Source organism: Schistocerca americana, chromosome 3 (genome assembly GCF_021461395.2).
Source record: "Schistocerca americana isolate TAMUIC-IGC-003095 chromosome 3, iqSchAmer2.1, whole genome shotgun sequence".
NCBI classification, from domain to species: Eukaryota; Metazoa; Arthropoda; class Insecta; order Orthoptera; family Acrididae; genus Schistocerca; species Schistocerca americana.
Genome location: NC_060121.1, coordinates 50545391 through 50562557, shown reverse-complemented (window position 1 = coordinate 50562557; position 17167 = coordinate 50545391). Strand labels below are relative to the sequence as shown.

Below are 17167 nucleotides of genomic sequence, written 5' to 3'. Positions count from 1 at the left end.
GGAGTGCCGAATGCCGCTCTGCAATCAGGATGAGGCGTGCAGCTCTGCGTCGGTTCAAGTGTGGGCCGACTGCTGAGAATCTTGCAGCCTTTCAGGTGGCGAGGGCAAGATGTCGCCGCATTATTCATGAGAGCAAGAAGAGGTCATGGCAACAGTTCCTGAACACCATTAATTTTTCCACCAACAGTTCCATTGTGTGGGAGACCATCAGGAGAATTTCTGGCAGAGGAGGGAGGTGCCCCATAGCTGCTGTAATGAATAACGGCACTCTCCACACGGATCCGCGAGACATTGCCCAGACTATGGCAGCGTATTTTGCCACAGTTACTGCAACAACCAGTCAGGATCCAGGTCTCCAGCGCCATAGAGCCGTTGCTGAGAGATGTAGTCTGGACTTCCAGTCCACTTCTCATGAAATTTACAACTGCCCATTTTCTCTGTGGGAGCTGGATTCCTGCATTGTCTGGAGCTCGTGACACATCCCCTCGTCACGACAGAATCCATTACAGTATGCTATGGCACCTCACAATGCGCAACAGAGAAATCCTCCTCGCACTTTTTAATGCCATTTGGGCGTCGGGTCACTTTCCTGACACGTGGCGTGAGGCAGTTTTAATCCCTTTTTTAAAACCTGGGAAAGACCGCACGAGCCCAAGTAGCTACCGTAGTGTTGCCCTCACTAGTTGCATAGGGAAGACCTTGGAGCAGATGGTTAACCGCCGCCTTGTCTGGATGTTGGAATCCCGGCAACTCCTTAGTCGCTTTCAGTGTGGGTTCAGGAGGTTTCGTTCCATCTTCGATAACCTTGCCCTCCTGGAGGCGGCAATACAACAAGCTTTCCTACGCCGTCATCACCTTCTAGGTGTATTTTTCGACATCAAGAAGGCCTACGATACCACTTGGAGGCGTCTCATCCTGGAGCAGCTTCACGAATGAGGTTTTCGTGGTTGTCTTCCTCTTTTTATTCAGTCTTTCCTCTCGCCACGATATTTTAGATACCGAATTGGTGATGTCCTGTCTGATCGCTTTGCGCAGGAGAACGGTGTCCCTCAGGGTAGCGTTTTAAGTGTGACTCTCTTTGCCATCGCTATTAATAGCATTACGTCCATAGTGAAAAGTCCTGTCCAGTGTTCTTTGTTTGTGGATGATTTCTCTTTGTTTTGCACTTCTTCAAGCCTTGCAACGACAACTCGTCAGTTGCAACTTACGATCAGGCATTTGGATGACTGGGCGCAGAAGAGTGGTTTTAAGTTTTCCACCGAGAAGTCTGTATGTGTTCTTTTTAACCGTTCTCGTTCGATTTTAACCTTTCCTGAGTTGAGGATGAGGGACACTATTCCTACTTTTAAAGACACGGTGAGATTTCTGGGGCTCATTTTTTACTCGAAGCTCACGTGGTTACCTCATCTTAAAGACCTGAAATGGCAGTCACTTAAGGCTTTAAGTATTTTAAAATGTCTTAGCCACAGTACATGGGGAGCTGACAGGACTTGTCTGCTCCAGTTTTACAGGGCGTTTGTGCGATCTCGGCTCGATTATGGGTGCATGGTGTATGGGTCTGCGAGGCCTTCTTACTTAAAGTTGTTGGACGTTGTGCACCATGAAGGGCTTCGGTTGGCCACTGGGGCATTCCCAACTAGCCTCATACCAAGCCTCTGTGCAGAGGCTGGTGAACCGCCACTTCATATGCGGCGACGGCTACTTACAGTGCGCCAGGCGTATAAAACTTTGTCCACACCATACACCCCTGCATACCATACCGTTGCTCAGCCTCCTCTGGCACGATTGTTTCATAACCGGCAACATGCGACGCAGCCCTATGGGATTCGCACACAGGATTGCCTCGGTGCGATGTCTATGGCTGGTCTTCGTGTTTTACGTCGCGGTTGGAGCAGATCTCCACCTTGGCTCCTCCAGAGACCCAAACTTATTTTAGATTTGACTAATTTTAAAAAAGATGGCACACCAGATTTTACGTTCCAATCTCTGTTTTTTAACATTTTAGATGTGCATCACGGTTTCACTGTCGTTTATACTGATGGCTCCAAACGGGAGACTTTCCTTGGCTGTTCTGTGGTGTTCCCTGATCATGTTACCCGGATTCGCCTCCCTGCTGAATATACCGTTTTCGCAGCGGAGCTCCACGCGATCCTGAAGGCACTGGAGCAAATGCATCGTGTTCGGGGCGATCGATTTCTTCTCTGCTCCGATTCTCTTAGTGCCTTACAATCACTGCAGAACCTATACCCGACTGAGGAGATGGTCCAGCTGATACATGACCAACTGTACTTGCTCCAACAGCGGGGTAAAGAGGTATCCTTCTGCTGGGTGCCTGGTCATGTCGGCATATGGGGCAATGAACAGGCTGATCGGGCTGCCAAGGAGGCCTGCAGAGAGCAGGATGTGGTCCAGTGTCCTATCCCCTTGCAGTCAGTCATCGCTGCACTCCACAGGAAGTGCATGGAGTTGTGGGAGGACGAATAGCTGGCGGTGAAGGCCAATAAACTGCGGTTGGTCGAGTCAACCACTCGGGCGTGGCGTTCCTCCTGCCGGTTGCTCAGGCGGGAAGAGGTGGCCCTCACACGTCTTCGGATCAGGCACTGTCCTCTGACGCATAACTATTTATTATGGTGGGAGGATCGTCCGTTTTGTGATGCTTGTGGTGTGCACATCTCTGTCCGGCACATTTTAACAGACTGCATTTTATACCGTGATGCAAGGGCAGAAGCACAGGTTGATGGGGATCTGCCTTGTGTTTTAGCTAATGATGAGACGTGTGTGTCTAGGGTTTTTAAGTTTTGTGATGTGTCTGGACTCTGGCCTAAACTTTTAGGCTGGAGGTTTTTGTGTGTTGCAGAGTGGCTGACTCCTCCCTTTTTTCCCTGTGGTCAGCCAGCCACTTCCATCTGCTACATTGTTTTAGCTCCCTCTACCATTTTCTTCCTGTGTTGTCCATGTTTTACTGCTGACGCCCTGCTTCATCCCACACTTTGGTGTGGGTGAGCACATATTTTTCAATGATTGTTCCCCGTGTTTTATGTTCCGTTTTATGTCAATGTTCTGAGTTTTTTTTTTCTTGATACCCGTCTCACTATGATACTGAACGGGCGCTGAAGACCTTGCTGTCGTGCGCCCACAAGCCCCTCTACTACTACTACTGAGAGAAAATCTGGAATACATTTCACATAAAGTTTCTCAGCATGTTATAGTCTTAGGTGGAGATTTCAATTTACCAGATATAGACTGTGACACTCAGATGTTTAGGACGGGTGGTAGGGACAGAGCATCGAGTAACATTATACTGAGTGCACTATCCGAAAATTACCTCAAGCAATTAAACAGAGAATGACTCATGGAGATAACATCTTGGGCCTACTGATAACAAACAAACCCAAACTTTTCGATTCTGTAAGTGCAGAACAGGGAATCAGTGATCATAAGGCCGTTGCAGCATCCCTGAATATGGAAGTAAATAGGAATATAAAAAAAAGGGAGGAAGGTTTATCTGTTTAGCAAGAGTAATAGAAGGCAGATTTCAGACTACCTAACAGATTAAAACAAAATTTGTGTTCCGACACTGACAATGTTGAGTGTTTATGGAAAAAGTTCAAGGCAGTCGTAAAATGCGTTTTATACAGGTACATGCTGAGTAAAACTGTGAGGGACGGGAAAAACCCACCACGGTTCAACAACAAAGTTAGGAAACTACTGCGAAAGCAAAGATAGCTTCACTGCAAGTTTAAACGCAGCCAAAACCTCTCAGACAAACAGAAGCTAAACGATGCCAAAGTTAGTGTAAGGAGGGCTATGCGTGAAGCGTTCAGTGAATTCGAAAGTAAAATTCTATGTACCGACTTGACAAAAAATCCTAGGAAGTTCTGGTCTTATGTTAAATCAGTAAGTGGCTTGAAACAGCATATCCAGACAGTCTGGGATGATGATGGCATTGAAACAGAGGATGACACGCGTAAAGCTGAAATACTAAACACCTTTTTCCAAAGCTGTTTCACAGAGGAAGACCGCACTGCAGTTCCTTCTCTAAATCCTCACACAAACAAAAAAATGGCTGACATCGAAATAAGTGTCCAAGGAATAGAAAAGCAACTGAAATCACTCAACAGAGGAAAGTCCACTGGACCTGATGGGATACCAATTCGATTCTACAAAGAGTACGCGAAAGAACTTGTCCCCCTTCTTAGAGCCATGTACCGCAAGTCTCTAGAGGAACTGAAGGTTCCAAATGATTCGAAAAGAGCACAGGTAGACCCAGTCTTCAAGAAGGGTCGTCGAGCAGATGCGCAAAACTATAGACGTATATCTCTGACATCAATCTGTTGTAGAATTTTAGAACATGTTTTTTGCTCACGTATCATGTCATTTCTGGAAACCCAGAATCTACTCTGTAGGAATCAACATGGATTCCGGAAACAGTGATCGTGTGAGACCCAACTCGCTTTATTTGTTCATGAGACCCAGAAAATATTAGATACAGGCTCCCAGGTAGATGCCATTTTCCTTGACCTCCGGAAAGCGTTCAATACAGTTTCGCACTGTCGCCTGATAAAAAAAGTAAGAGCTTACAGAATATCAGACCAGCTGTGTGGCTGGATTGAAGAGTTTTTAGCAAACAGAGCACAGCATGTTGTTCTCAATGGAGAGACATCTACAGACATTAAAGTAACCTCTGGTGTGCCACAGGGGAGTGTTATGGGACCATTGCTTTTCACCATATATATAAATGACCTAGTAGATAGTGTCAGAATTCCATGCGGCTTTTCGCGGATGATGCTGTTGTATACAGAGAAGTTGCAGCATTAGAAAATTGCAGCGAAATGCAGGAAGATCTGCAGCGGATAGGCACTTGGTGCAGGGAGTGGCAACTGACCCTTAACATAGGCAAATGTAATGTATTGCGAATACATAGAAAGAAGGATCCTTTATTGTATGATTCTATGACAGCAGAACAAACGCTGGTAGCAGTTACTTCTGTAAAATATGTGGGAGTATGCGTGCGGAACGATTTGAAGTGGAATTGTTGGTAAGGCGGGTACCAGGTTGAGATTCATTGGGAGAGTCCTTAGAAAATGTAGTCATCAACAAAGGAGGTGGCTTACAAAACACTCGTTCGACCTATACCTGAGTATTGCTCATCAGTGTGGGATCCGTACCAGGTCGGGTTGACAGAGGAGATAGAGAAGATCCAAAGAAGAGCGGCGCATTTCATCACAGGGTTATTTGGTAAGCTTGATAGCATTACGGTGATGTTTAGCAAACTCAAGTGGCAAACTCTGCAAGAGAGGCTCTCTACATCGTGGTGTAGCTTGCTGTTCAGGTTTCGAGAGGGTGCATTTCTGGATGAGGTATCGAATATATTGCTTCCCCCTACTTATACCTCCCGAAGACACCCTACTTATACCTCCCGAGGACATCACAAATGTAAAATTAGAGAGATTTGAGCGCGCAGGGAGGCTTTCCGGCAGTCGTTCTTCCCGCGAACCATATGCGACTGGAACCGGAAAGGGAGGTAATGACAGTGGCACATAAAGTTCCCTCCGCCACACCGTTGGGTGGCTTGCGAAGTGTAAATGTAGATGTAGATCCTCTGCTACCTTCACTATTTCTTCTCTCAAAGCTACCCATTCTTCTTCTACTGTATTTCTTTCTCCTGTTCTTGTCAATTGTGCCCTAATGCTCTCCCTGAAGCTCTCTACAACCTCTGGTTCTTTCAGTTTATCCAGGTCCCATCTCCTCAATTTACCACCTTCTTGCAGTTTCTTCAGTTTTAATCTACAGTTCATAACCAATAGATTGTGGTCAGAGTCCACATCTGCCCCTGGAAATGTCTTACAATTTAAAACCTGATTCCTGAATCTCTGTCTTACCATTATATAATCTATATGATACCTTCCAGTATCTCCAGGCTTCTTCCATGTATACACACTTCTTTCATGATTCTTGAACCAAGTGTTAACTACTATTAAGTTATGCTCGGTGTAAAATTCTACCAGGCGCCTTCCTCTTTCATTCCTTACTCCCATTCCATATTCACCTACTACGTTTCCTTCTCTTCCTTTTCCTGCTGTCGAGTTCCAGTCACCCATGACTATTAAATTTTCGTCTCCCTTCACTATCTGAATAATTTCTGTTATCTCATCATACATTTCATCAATCTCTTCGTCATCTGCGGAGCTAGTTGGCATATAAACTTGTACTACTGTGGTAGGCGTGGGCTTCATATCTATCTTGGCCACAATAATGTGTTCACTATGCTGTTTGTAGTAGCTTACCCACATTCCTATTTTTTTTATTCATTATTAAATCTAATCCTGCATTACCCCTATAATAATAACAATAATAATATCAACACTTTGGAAAGGATCACCCCGTCCTCCAACACAGCCTATCAATACCGCATGTAGCAGCCCTCTTATGTCCCTGTCACATCCTTGCACGCTTCCACAGGCAGCACAGTATCCTCTCCCATTCCTGCCCCAGTGTCCCTTCCCTTTCGTATCCCATGTCTCCCCATTATCACCACCACCCACATCAGCAATTTCCTGTTCATGTTAGACACAGTTGCAGATGGACCCAAAGCACACAGAACAGTTGCTGTAAGTGTGTGACTTGTGCTCATATGAATATGTGTGTGTGTATGTTTTCTGTTGGGGAAGAAGAGCTTTGTCCAAAAGCTTAATTATTTTAATAGCCTTTTTCATTGTGCCTGTCTGCAACTCAGTGCCTTCTCCCTTGTTCTCCATTTTTCACTTAAGTTGTCATGTGAGCATGTTGTATATGACTACAAAAGTCAGATGTTGACTTGAAACTTCCTGCAGCACTTACGAGTCAAATGTGAGGGATGTTTGTGATAGAGCTTGTTGAAGCTTCATTGTTCATTGCTTATCCTCTTGTGGTATTTCTCTCCAAAGATATATACAGCCCTATGGATGATTTACCTCCAGCATTGATTGTTTTTTGTAGCTTTTATTTACACTGGTGTGCTCTTAACTCAGTATCTGTTAAGCATGAAATTTTATGTTTCATTACTTTAGTTTGTTATCCAGATTGACATTTGTGATAAATTCTGTTATCAGCAAATTTGTAAGATTTATGTAGTAACTTGGTGTGCAAATAAACAAAACCAATAAACAAACAGTTCAACTATTGAAAAGGAAATGGTGGTCTGTCACTTTTTATCCTGGTTGGAGAATTTGTCTCTGACATTGTTAATGTATCTGTCGTTTCCTTCTCTATAGGAGTACATGCAGTGTGTTACTGCTGTGGATGGCCACTGGCTGGCAGAATTGGGCCCTATGTTCTTTTCCGTGAAGGAGACAGGTCGCTCAGGAAGAGCCAAGAGACGACAAGCTCTGGAGCATCTTCAAGAAATGGAAAGTCAAATGAAAATTGCACAGGAAGAGATCAGACTGCGCAAGGAAGAAGAGGAACGAAAATTGCAAGCAGCCTCAAAAGCGTAAGTGTGACCACTGAACAGAGAAATCAAATGTTGAGGATGCAGATGTATTATTTCATTCATAATTATTTGATATGATGACTTAATGTAAATGATTTTTTACATATTGCATATTTTCACATATGCTTGTGTTCTATGTTTCAAGGATGTTATCCATCACAAATTTAATAAAGGTAATCATACTTTATTTAGTTGAAGGGCAGAGCTCCCATACAGGTATACAGGGGGAAGTTAAGAGCTGTAACTGTGTGCTTAGTATCGCTCTCATGTCCCTGTTTTGATTTAAAAACAGTTTCATTATTTACATATGTGGTGTCTGTTCTTTCAAAATTAGGGCAAGATCTCTTCAATGCAGATGCACACCAGGCTTGAACTCTTGACGGGAATCAGCGAAATGGTGCAAGTAATGAAGATGATGGGCAAGGGGCACTACATTAGTAGTCTTTGAATTTGGGTCTGATGGGAGGCATGCTAGGGTAGTCCGTGCAGTTACTATGACCACCATGTCCATGTGGCTTAGTGGCTAGAGCATCTGCCTTGTAAGCAGGAGACCAGTGTTCGAATCCCAGTCCCAATTGATTTCAGTGCCCACTCACATCCAATGTCTGTAACTCTTTCATGTCTTAGTTTCATTATTATTCATTTTAATTGAAATAGTCAGTAGTATGAAAGTTGTGTGTTTTAAACAATTCAGGATGAACAATGTATGTAAATATAGTCACTGTTTATTTGACAAGTATTTTAACCCAATACATTCAGTAGTGCAACTGTTAACCACTTCTGCTGCTCTTAATCAGAGCACTGCTTCTATAGTAACACCTTATCATAATCTCTTCAACCATTTCACTAATTAATATTTATCATCTCATTACATTTCCCGTGGTCACTCATCATCTACATTAATCTTCCATTTTATATCAATTACTTCTCCATGTAACACTGCTCTACTAATTCTGACCAACTGAAAATTCTAAACGCTTCCTCCCAACTCAAACAACTAATTGATTAATAACAGTGTACAGTGCTGTGTCAGACAGCCTTGTTCTTGCTGGTATTTAGTCCCTGCACACACACACCAGCCAGCAGTTCCCCCCATCCCCCTCCCCACCTCATACCCTGCTGTCCCTCTCCATTCCCCGCCCCACTACAGTTTGCTGCGTTTGTTCAATGCCAAAGTTGCATTCTGGCTGCAGCAGATGGAGGTAGTGGTCATGTGTGTGTGAAGCATGCCTGTATATGTGTGAATGTGTGTGTGTTTTCATTTCTGAAGAAGGGCTTGGCTGAAAACTCAAATGAGTAACAGTCTTTCTGTTGGGCCTGTCGGCAACTCAACTCGTTATCTATGCAGTGAATAGCAATCTAACCTTTTCACAATATTTTAATTGATTAATAAAACACAAGTACACTCAAACAATAAACCTTGCATTATCAATAATACAATATCAAACAGTTGTCTCCTAGGTTACCAAAGACCTTGGCCTCAGTAGATATGGAACACTTACGGTATGTATGTTGTGTCATTATTTGCCCTTGTTCCTGCCTCCATGTATCTATCCTTCCATTGAGAGGAGTGTTTTCAAATCCCCATCTGGACATCCAGATTTAGGTTTTCCATGGTTTTTCTGCATCAGTCAAGGTAAATGCCAGTATGGTTCATTTGAAAAGAACACAGTCGAGTTTCTTCCATATATTTTTCCTGTCCAACTGCGTGCTCCATCTCTCATGATATTGTCATTTATGGAGTGCCAAGTGCCAGTCTTCCTTCCGTCTGTCCTCCATTCTCACTCCAACACAGTAGATTTATTGGTTTGTTAAACAGAATCAGTTAAGTTAACCATATAGCGAAAATTCATAGTTGACTTGATTCCTCGTTGTTTTTGGTACTGCCAGTCATCAGTAATTTTCCAGGTGGAACCATTAACAGTTAACTGGACTCAATAGACTTTTGAATTTGAGAGTTCTTTATCAAATGCCATCAGCAATTTGAGAGCAGATGTGCACCCATATATTTATGAGATTGCTTGATTAATGAATGAAATATTCGTGGTATGAAGAGTTAAAAATTAAGTTCCAAAGGGCAAATTTTTGAAGAACTAGAATGAGATCAGTGACAGTGTACAGAGAACAATATGTGCCCTAGAAAGAGAGAATAAATTGAAGCAGTAAATGAAGAAGCAGTATGGCTGAAAGACGAATAATTATTTTACTTTCTGCTCCACTGGTCTGTGCGTTTTAGCATGTCGAAATTCTGTTTTGTATCTCACCAGAACCATCCTTCATAAGGCAGTGTTTGTTCTTTCATGTTGGGTGTTCTTCATATTTGTAGTTTACTTGTACACTCTAAGAGCATTCGAAGTTTTATATTTTCTGTTTCTCACTATCAAGTACCACAACTGCATTGCTCATCAGTATTCATGAGCACATGAAACTCTCTCTTCCCTACAACCTAGGCCTCCATGCAAACATATTTGCACCTACAGAAAATTCCTCATTTTGTTCTCCCACAACTACACTATGGATTGTGTCCATATATAAATCTCTTCATCTCATCCTATGATGACAAATTTAACTCTGAAGCACCCACTTTGTCACCCAGTACTACACTAGCCTCAAATGGCACAATACATTACTCTGTCAAGTCTTAAGATTTTCTCCAGTCAAACTCTCAGATCAGATCATCCCTCCTTGATATTGTTCCCACATCTCACTGGCACCTTCCATAACCCTTCAAAAGTCCATGACATCCTTGTCAAACCATGCAATGAGTCCATCCAGCACTATTTAGGGCCATAGGTGTATGTGTGAGGGGGGCATCATGTGTGGCTGCACACTTCCTTCTGGGGTGTACCTTGTCAAAGGATTTATTCCAAAAGCTAGCAAGTTTGCTTTCTTTCTTTGTGTTTACCTGTTGGCAACTCAGTGCTTCTGCTGTTTGTTGACTAGTCTCATTTACTCTAAATTATTTTACATTGTGCCAGGGCCTTGCTCACCATATTTGTTAATCGATGTGATATTCTCATACTGTTATCCCTACCCCACAGTCCCTTCCCCTGCAATTCCACCCACTGTAAGAAACACACCATGCAGCCCCTCACTACCGATTACTCCAGCCCCACATCTGGTAAGTTCTACATCAAAGGTATATGAAACCATGCATGCTATGTACCACCATGTGGTGACTGTGTGGCTTTTTATGTACGAATGACTACCACTAAACTGTCTTGAGTCAGGAGACTTGAGTCTTGCTACACCACATAAGACATTTAATTGCATTATTTTTTCCACTTTTAAATTATCTTCCTTCTTAGGCCACCTTTATTTCTCATTTATCATCTTTGAAATGAAGCTTTGCACATTTTTCACCAATTTACTATGACCTCCTACTCTTTCTCATGCCACCTCCTTTTCCTCATCCGGTATGTCACATTCAGCATGCTCCTCCATTTCAATCTTCCCTAACAAACCTCACTTTACTTTATGAGCAAGGTTGGGATTTTTAAATGCAAATTAAAGATGAAAAATGAAGGTAACAGGTGCAAAAATAGATAAAAAAGGGACTAAAAGGTCCTGATTTACTCAACTAATTCAACAAATTCTCCTATTCTAGTTTGTTGAGTTACAAGCAAGTACATCAGGTCATCATTCACTGTAGAAATGGCAAAAATGAAGCTCTGTACTTCAAGACAATAAGCCTCTCTGTATTTTTAAAAATAAGTCTGCTCATGCTAGAAGATACAATGTCTTTATGGATGCTAAAACCACAGAAACCAGTAGGAAAACTTTTTATTCACTCAGAATGGCAGTTATACAGATGTGGCAAATACCTCAATACCTGGATTCTTCTGTAGACTAGACTCAAGTTTGTCTTTGGCAAAGCCTTCTAACTACTCCCTAATGGAAGTGAAGTAAAAATATCCCTTTGTTATTCCTCTATGAGACCTTGTTCTTTTCATCATTAATAGCTGTTGTGAGGTACTTGTAACTATGGATGCACGACAGTTCTGTCTGCAAATGATGTATTTTCTCCAGTAGCAGAAGTTTCTGTGCCGTGGAAAGTATTGGCTAGATCCAAAAAAAGCACAAACTCTTTAATCTTGTGAAAATTCTCACACAACATAGCAGCACACCCAACCCAAGAACCCCAGTGAGTAATTACCAAGAAATTTGTTGTGGGCAGGCCAGTGATTTTCTTGTAGGCAACAATATGACTCAGAGCTTTCTTTTCAATCTTCTTCAGAGCAGAGATGAAGTAATTAGTGATGTCATATTCATTTGCTCACGTCTCAGTTAGTTAACAGCTGAAACCAGGTGCTGAACCTTATCTTTAACAACCAGAAGAATTTTCTCAAACTCAGTACCACAAGGCCACTGTTTTTGACAGAAATCCATGATTTCGTTACTTTACTGCATTCTTTTTTTTTTTTTTTTTTTTTTTTTTTTTTTTTTTTTTTTTTTTTTTTTTTTTTTTTTCCAGCTCTTACATTTTTTAACAGTGCAGTATGGACTTAACTTTCTTCCCTGCAAAGGGAAAAATTAAAGTGTTCAAAATATATCATCCCACTGAGTATATTGTTTCATCCAAAATTATTCCCACATTGCAGTCAGACACTTCCTCCTTGATTCTTTGTATGGTTTCTTGGTAAACAGGCTCCACATAGTTTTTTCTTAAAATACTCTCAATAGGCATTGATATCTTTGTGCATTTTTGAAAAAAAAATCCCTTGAAAGCAGGATGGTTCATCTTACTGAGTGGAATTCCTGCTTGTGTAAGAGTTGCATACAAATCGATGTTGAATTTCTTCACATTTTGGCTTTTTGAAGAACCCTGTTCAAAAGCATTTCATAATAGAGGTTGCCGTAATTTATTTGGGTGAAGAGTGGTGTTCTGCTTAGAGCAAGAAGTGTGTTGTTTGATGTGATTTCCCTGGTGTTTTTCATCTAATAAAATTCTTAAATAAATGTAAGAAAATGGTAGCAGAAGAAAAGAGCAAAAGCTGGGAGAAATTCACCTGAGAGTTGGCAAAAGATGTTACTAGTGGTAAGAGGATGATATATGGAATTACAAAGAGTATGAGGAAGGAAAAAACATACACAAAGCTAGTGAAAGGGGAAAGTGGAGAGCTATTTATGCAACCAGAGGAGTCAAGGAAAGTACGGAAAGAGTACTTTGATAAGTTACTAATGTGAAGAACGATAATGGAAAGTGAATAGAAGTATGGCAGAGGGGCCGGATATAATGATGTTAGAAGTGGAACTAGCTCTGAGAAAAATGAAAACAGGAAAGGCACCTGGGATAGATGAAATTACTGTGTAGATGATAAAGGCAGCTGGACCAATTGGGCTACAGTGGCAAAAAGGATGTGTACCTGAAGAATGGGGAAAGCTAATAATAATCCCAGTTTTCAAGAAGGGTGCCAGGAAAGTACGTGACAACTATCAAGGGTTTACACTTATATCCCAAGTAGCAAAAATAATGGAGAGAATACTGGAAAGAAGAATGAGAGAAAAAGTGGAAGGGCATTTAGAAGAGGAGCAGTATGGCTATCATCATGGTAGCTCAAGAGTGGACCCAATTTTTAGTATGAGACAGTTGATGGAAAGACATTGGGAGTATGGGAAAGATCTGGTGATGAAATTTCTCGACCTAGTGAAAGCATATGAAAGTGTTCCCAGGGAAAAGGTATGGGCAACCTTGAAGAGAAAGGGAGTTAGAAAGCAAACACCTGAAGTCATCCAGGCAATGTATGAAAAAAGCTCTAGTTGTGTGCAGACACCTGTTGGAAGAACTGGATGGTTTTGAGAATGTTATGGGACTAAGACAAGGAAGTGTGTTATCACCACTGCTATTTATAATGGTGATGGATGAAAGTCAGAGAGGGAAGCCCACAGAGGAAGGGGGATGAAGCTGTTACTATTTGCTGATGATATTGTGGTGTGGGGAACAAGCAGTAAGGAGGTACAAAAGCAAATAGACATCCTACATGATAGGGTCGAAAAATATGGAATGAAATTTAGTGTGGAGTAAAGCAAGACCGTGGTGGTAACCAGAGGGGATAGAGAGGGCAAGAGACAAATTCATATTAAGGGACAGGATATTGAAAATTTGGACAACTTATTTGGGAAATATATTAATGGGAAATGCTCGTTTGGAGACAGAAATTAGCAAAAGAATACAACAAAGTACTACCTTTTTCCAGTGTGTGAGGGGCTTGGTGTGGGGAAGGTAAGTGCCAATGAGGTGCAAGCTGGTGCTATACAAGACTTACTTCACACCTATACTAATTTACAGCTCAGACACTTGGACTATGACTAGAAGATAGAAGAGTAGGATACAATCCAGTGAAATAAAGATTCTGAGAAATATGCTAGGGAAGGCGAGGAAAGACAGAGTGAAAAATGAAAATGTTAGGAAGGACATTTGGAGAACTTGTCTGAGAAAATTGAAAAGAATAGATTAAAATGGTTTGGGCATGTGAAGAGGATGGGAGAGGGAAGAATACCAATAAGAATGATCGAGTTCAAGATTGAGGCCAAGAGGAAGACCAAGAACAAGATGGATTGATACAATAAATATGAGTTTAAGGAGGAGAAACCTGCTATGGAACCAAATTGCAGAAGAAGAATGGTGGGAAGACCAAGTAAAGTGGCTAAGTACCATTGATACCCCAACCCGACCAGATGTTGGATAGAGGGGAAACGAAGATGATGATGAAAATTCTTAAATCATAAATAGTGCATCACATAATTGTTCCATCAGTTTCTGTGGAATCTTGCTTGACTTCCTGAGCCAGAACAGAAAAGCAGCATGGTAAAGCTAATTCCGGTGAAATTAAAAGTATCGAATGAAATACACTCGTTGTTATTTGCACTGTTGCAGGCTATTTGTGGTGATAAAGTGAGACAAAGAGGATTTGTCATACACACAGCTATTTTCCATTGTTGCAGCTGTGCTTTCATTCTCACATTTACTGAAAGAGGCAGGCTCACTAATCGCATCTTCACTGCAAGCTGAGGAGACTTTAATTGAAAGTTAAATATTTTGTATTGATTTGAAACCATATACAAGTAGGATTAAACTCACAAGTCATTTATCTTGTAAATAATAAAATGCACATAAGAATATTACTGAAAAGCTACAGTAAAAGAAAAAAAGGGGCTTATGGACATGGTTGAAGGAAAAAAGGCAGAATGGGGCATGAAAAACATCTTTTTGCAATGAGAGCCAAACTGTGCACTGTGGTATCTTTCTGCAGAGCTTCAAAGAGCTTCAATTTATCTTAAGAGAAAAGGTTCACATCTAGAAATCCTAACCCTGTTCATGAGGAAGGAACACACGAGTTCCAAATACTAGGGATAGTTTTTAAGTACTTTTAACTGTTTTTGTCGAAATTACTTGAATTGTAGCATTCTGAAATAAGATACTGTCCAGCCATTCTGTCTCTTTATAATTTAACAACTTTCTCAATGGAATTTTCCTTTTGATATGGTAAACATTATTTTATGTCCTCTCATACATACCACAATGATATTAAATGGCAGATGGTGTGTGACATCCAAAAACTAAACCAGAGTGTTAGGCTTCAACAACAAAAGTACATCTTTTTAATACAAGATTATCAAAAATAATGAAATTGTTATTAAAAACTCTCATAACTCTGTTACTGTTGTTCCTGGCATTCTTTTTCCAATTAGTTACATTACCTTGAACAGTGTCATTTTACTGTAATGGCTTATTTCATATTGTACGTGATATTACTGTTTATATTATTTACATATGTTATAACTGCAATGCAGTGATACCAGAATTAAAATTTTTACAGTGGTGAAATTGTTACACCTGGCCTTCGAGAACCTGGTACACCTGCAACACCTAGAAGAACCCCAGCACGGTTTGGTCTTTGATGGAGTAAAGCGAATAGTTCCTGATTAATATTCAAGGATAAAATGTTTTGTTTGCCATTGCTGAAGGTGTTTTGTTTTCTTATATTTCGTTTATTAAGACATTTTTCATTGACATCTCAAGAGTCCTGTGATTGTATTAAACTTTTAGCAGGTCACAGCTGTGTTCAGAAAATGAAGTTCTACACTGTTATTGACCTATTTGTTAGTCACCATGTTTGCATTATTGTACAAAATGGGCATTCAAGTAAACATATTATTTTTTTACGTGTGTATAACAAAACCATTACTAAACATAATTGTTTTAGATAGCCTTCTCTTGAATGGCACATGGAACATGGTGACTCAAAAGCATAGAATCCTCATGAATTTTATTTTAAGAAAGATAGTCATGTAAAATTTTGTATATTTGATATGTTTGTTTAGCTCTTGGAGAAGTTTATAATTTAAAATTACCCTGTAAAGAAAAGATGTACATTATTAGATTTAAATAGAATTTGTGAATATAATGTCACAATAGATTATGTACATGTACATGTGCATGTTTTTAAGGAACATACATGGAAACTGATTAAAAAAAAAATAGTTGGCTATCTACAAATGTGCAGTATTCCTTTAGTAACACAGAACTTGTGTGTTACTATTTCATCATAGCAGTGGAAGATTTAGATGGGTGCCTCCTCATGAGAAATACAATATATATTTTAAGATGTTTGAATAGTCATGCATCAGTACTACTAAGGGACCGATGTTTTATCTTATTTGAGATTTGTTCTGTATCTGAGTACTGTGGCAAAGATTAGTTCCATATGGTGCACTTCAAGTAATCTGCATACAAAAACCATTCCTTCACATTGCTGTAGTATTGTGAAGCCTACATTTTTAGTACCATGAGATTTCTTTGGTTACAGTATGCCACATTATCATACATTATGCAAAAGATATTTATACAGATTTTCCAGTGACTTGTTGAAAATTCAGTTTATTAAATGTAACTTGCAGTTTACTCATTTTTAGCTACTTCTGTCTCCAACACTGTGCGATTTAAACAGAAAAGAAGTGTCTAGTAGGGGAGCTGTAGGCAGATTCTGTGAACTGTAATGTTGTTAACCACTGGGTTTGAGAATTCAATAGATGGATAAGACTTTAACATTCACTGCCATTGTCTTCTTCCTTACTTCTCCTTTTGCTCTGTCTCTTCTTTTCTTTCTGTCTTGACCAGCATTTATCTAGAAGCTGCTAGACAAAATACAGTACTGTGATGAGTTTTCTCTTTTGGTTGCACACATAGAAATAATACTTCACATGAGTGAAAATGACCATGGTAAACTTCATGAAACATTGTTTTGTTGCTGGAGTTTGCAGTTTTTATGTTTTCAGAATGGAGTTCAGAACCAAAAGATAATCAATGACAAAGCATTCTATTATTTTAAAACTGTTTTAAACTAGTTTCCATAAAATGATAGTACAATTTTTATATTTTTTGATTTCTCTTCTTTGCAAAAATGAACACTTGTTTTATAAAGTTCTTTGTTTAAAAAATGTAAATAAATAGAGTATAAAAACATAACATTGTTCTGTTCATTCCATACATGTGTGCGTATCCCCATCTCCCAACCCCCTCTCCCTCTCCCTCTCCCTGTCTGTCTCTCAAGGTTCTTCCGAGAAACTTATGTATTTGTCTGCAAGATGAATTAAATGCACTGAAATGTATTGATGGTAATGAAATTAGCTAAGATGCAATGACATGAAATAATATTAGTGCAAATTCTTTAAATATGCTGAACCTGAACCTGC

General features: G+C 40.3%; 1 protein-coding gene across 1 annotated transcript in view; it reads left to right on the top strand.

Moving 5' to 3' along the window:
* The window catches only part of LOC124605505 (pre-mRNA-splicing factor ATP-dependent RNA helicase PRP16), a 186628-nt gene extending 169753 nt beyond the window's left edge, over positions 1-16875 (top strand). Inside the window, exons 20-21 of the mRNA XM_047137238.1 lie at positions 7254-7471; positions 15292-16875. Of these exons, the coding sequence (XP_046993194.1) occupies positions 7254-7471; positions 15292-15373 (300 nt within the window). The 3' untranslated portion in view covers positions 15374-16875. The remainder of the gene's footprint in view (positions 1-7253; positions 7472-15291) is intronic.
* The last annotated feature ends 292 nt before the right edge of the window (positions 16876-17167 follow it).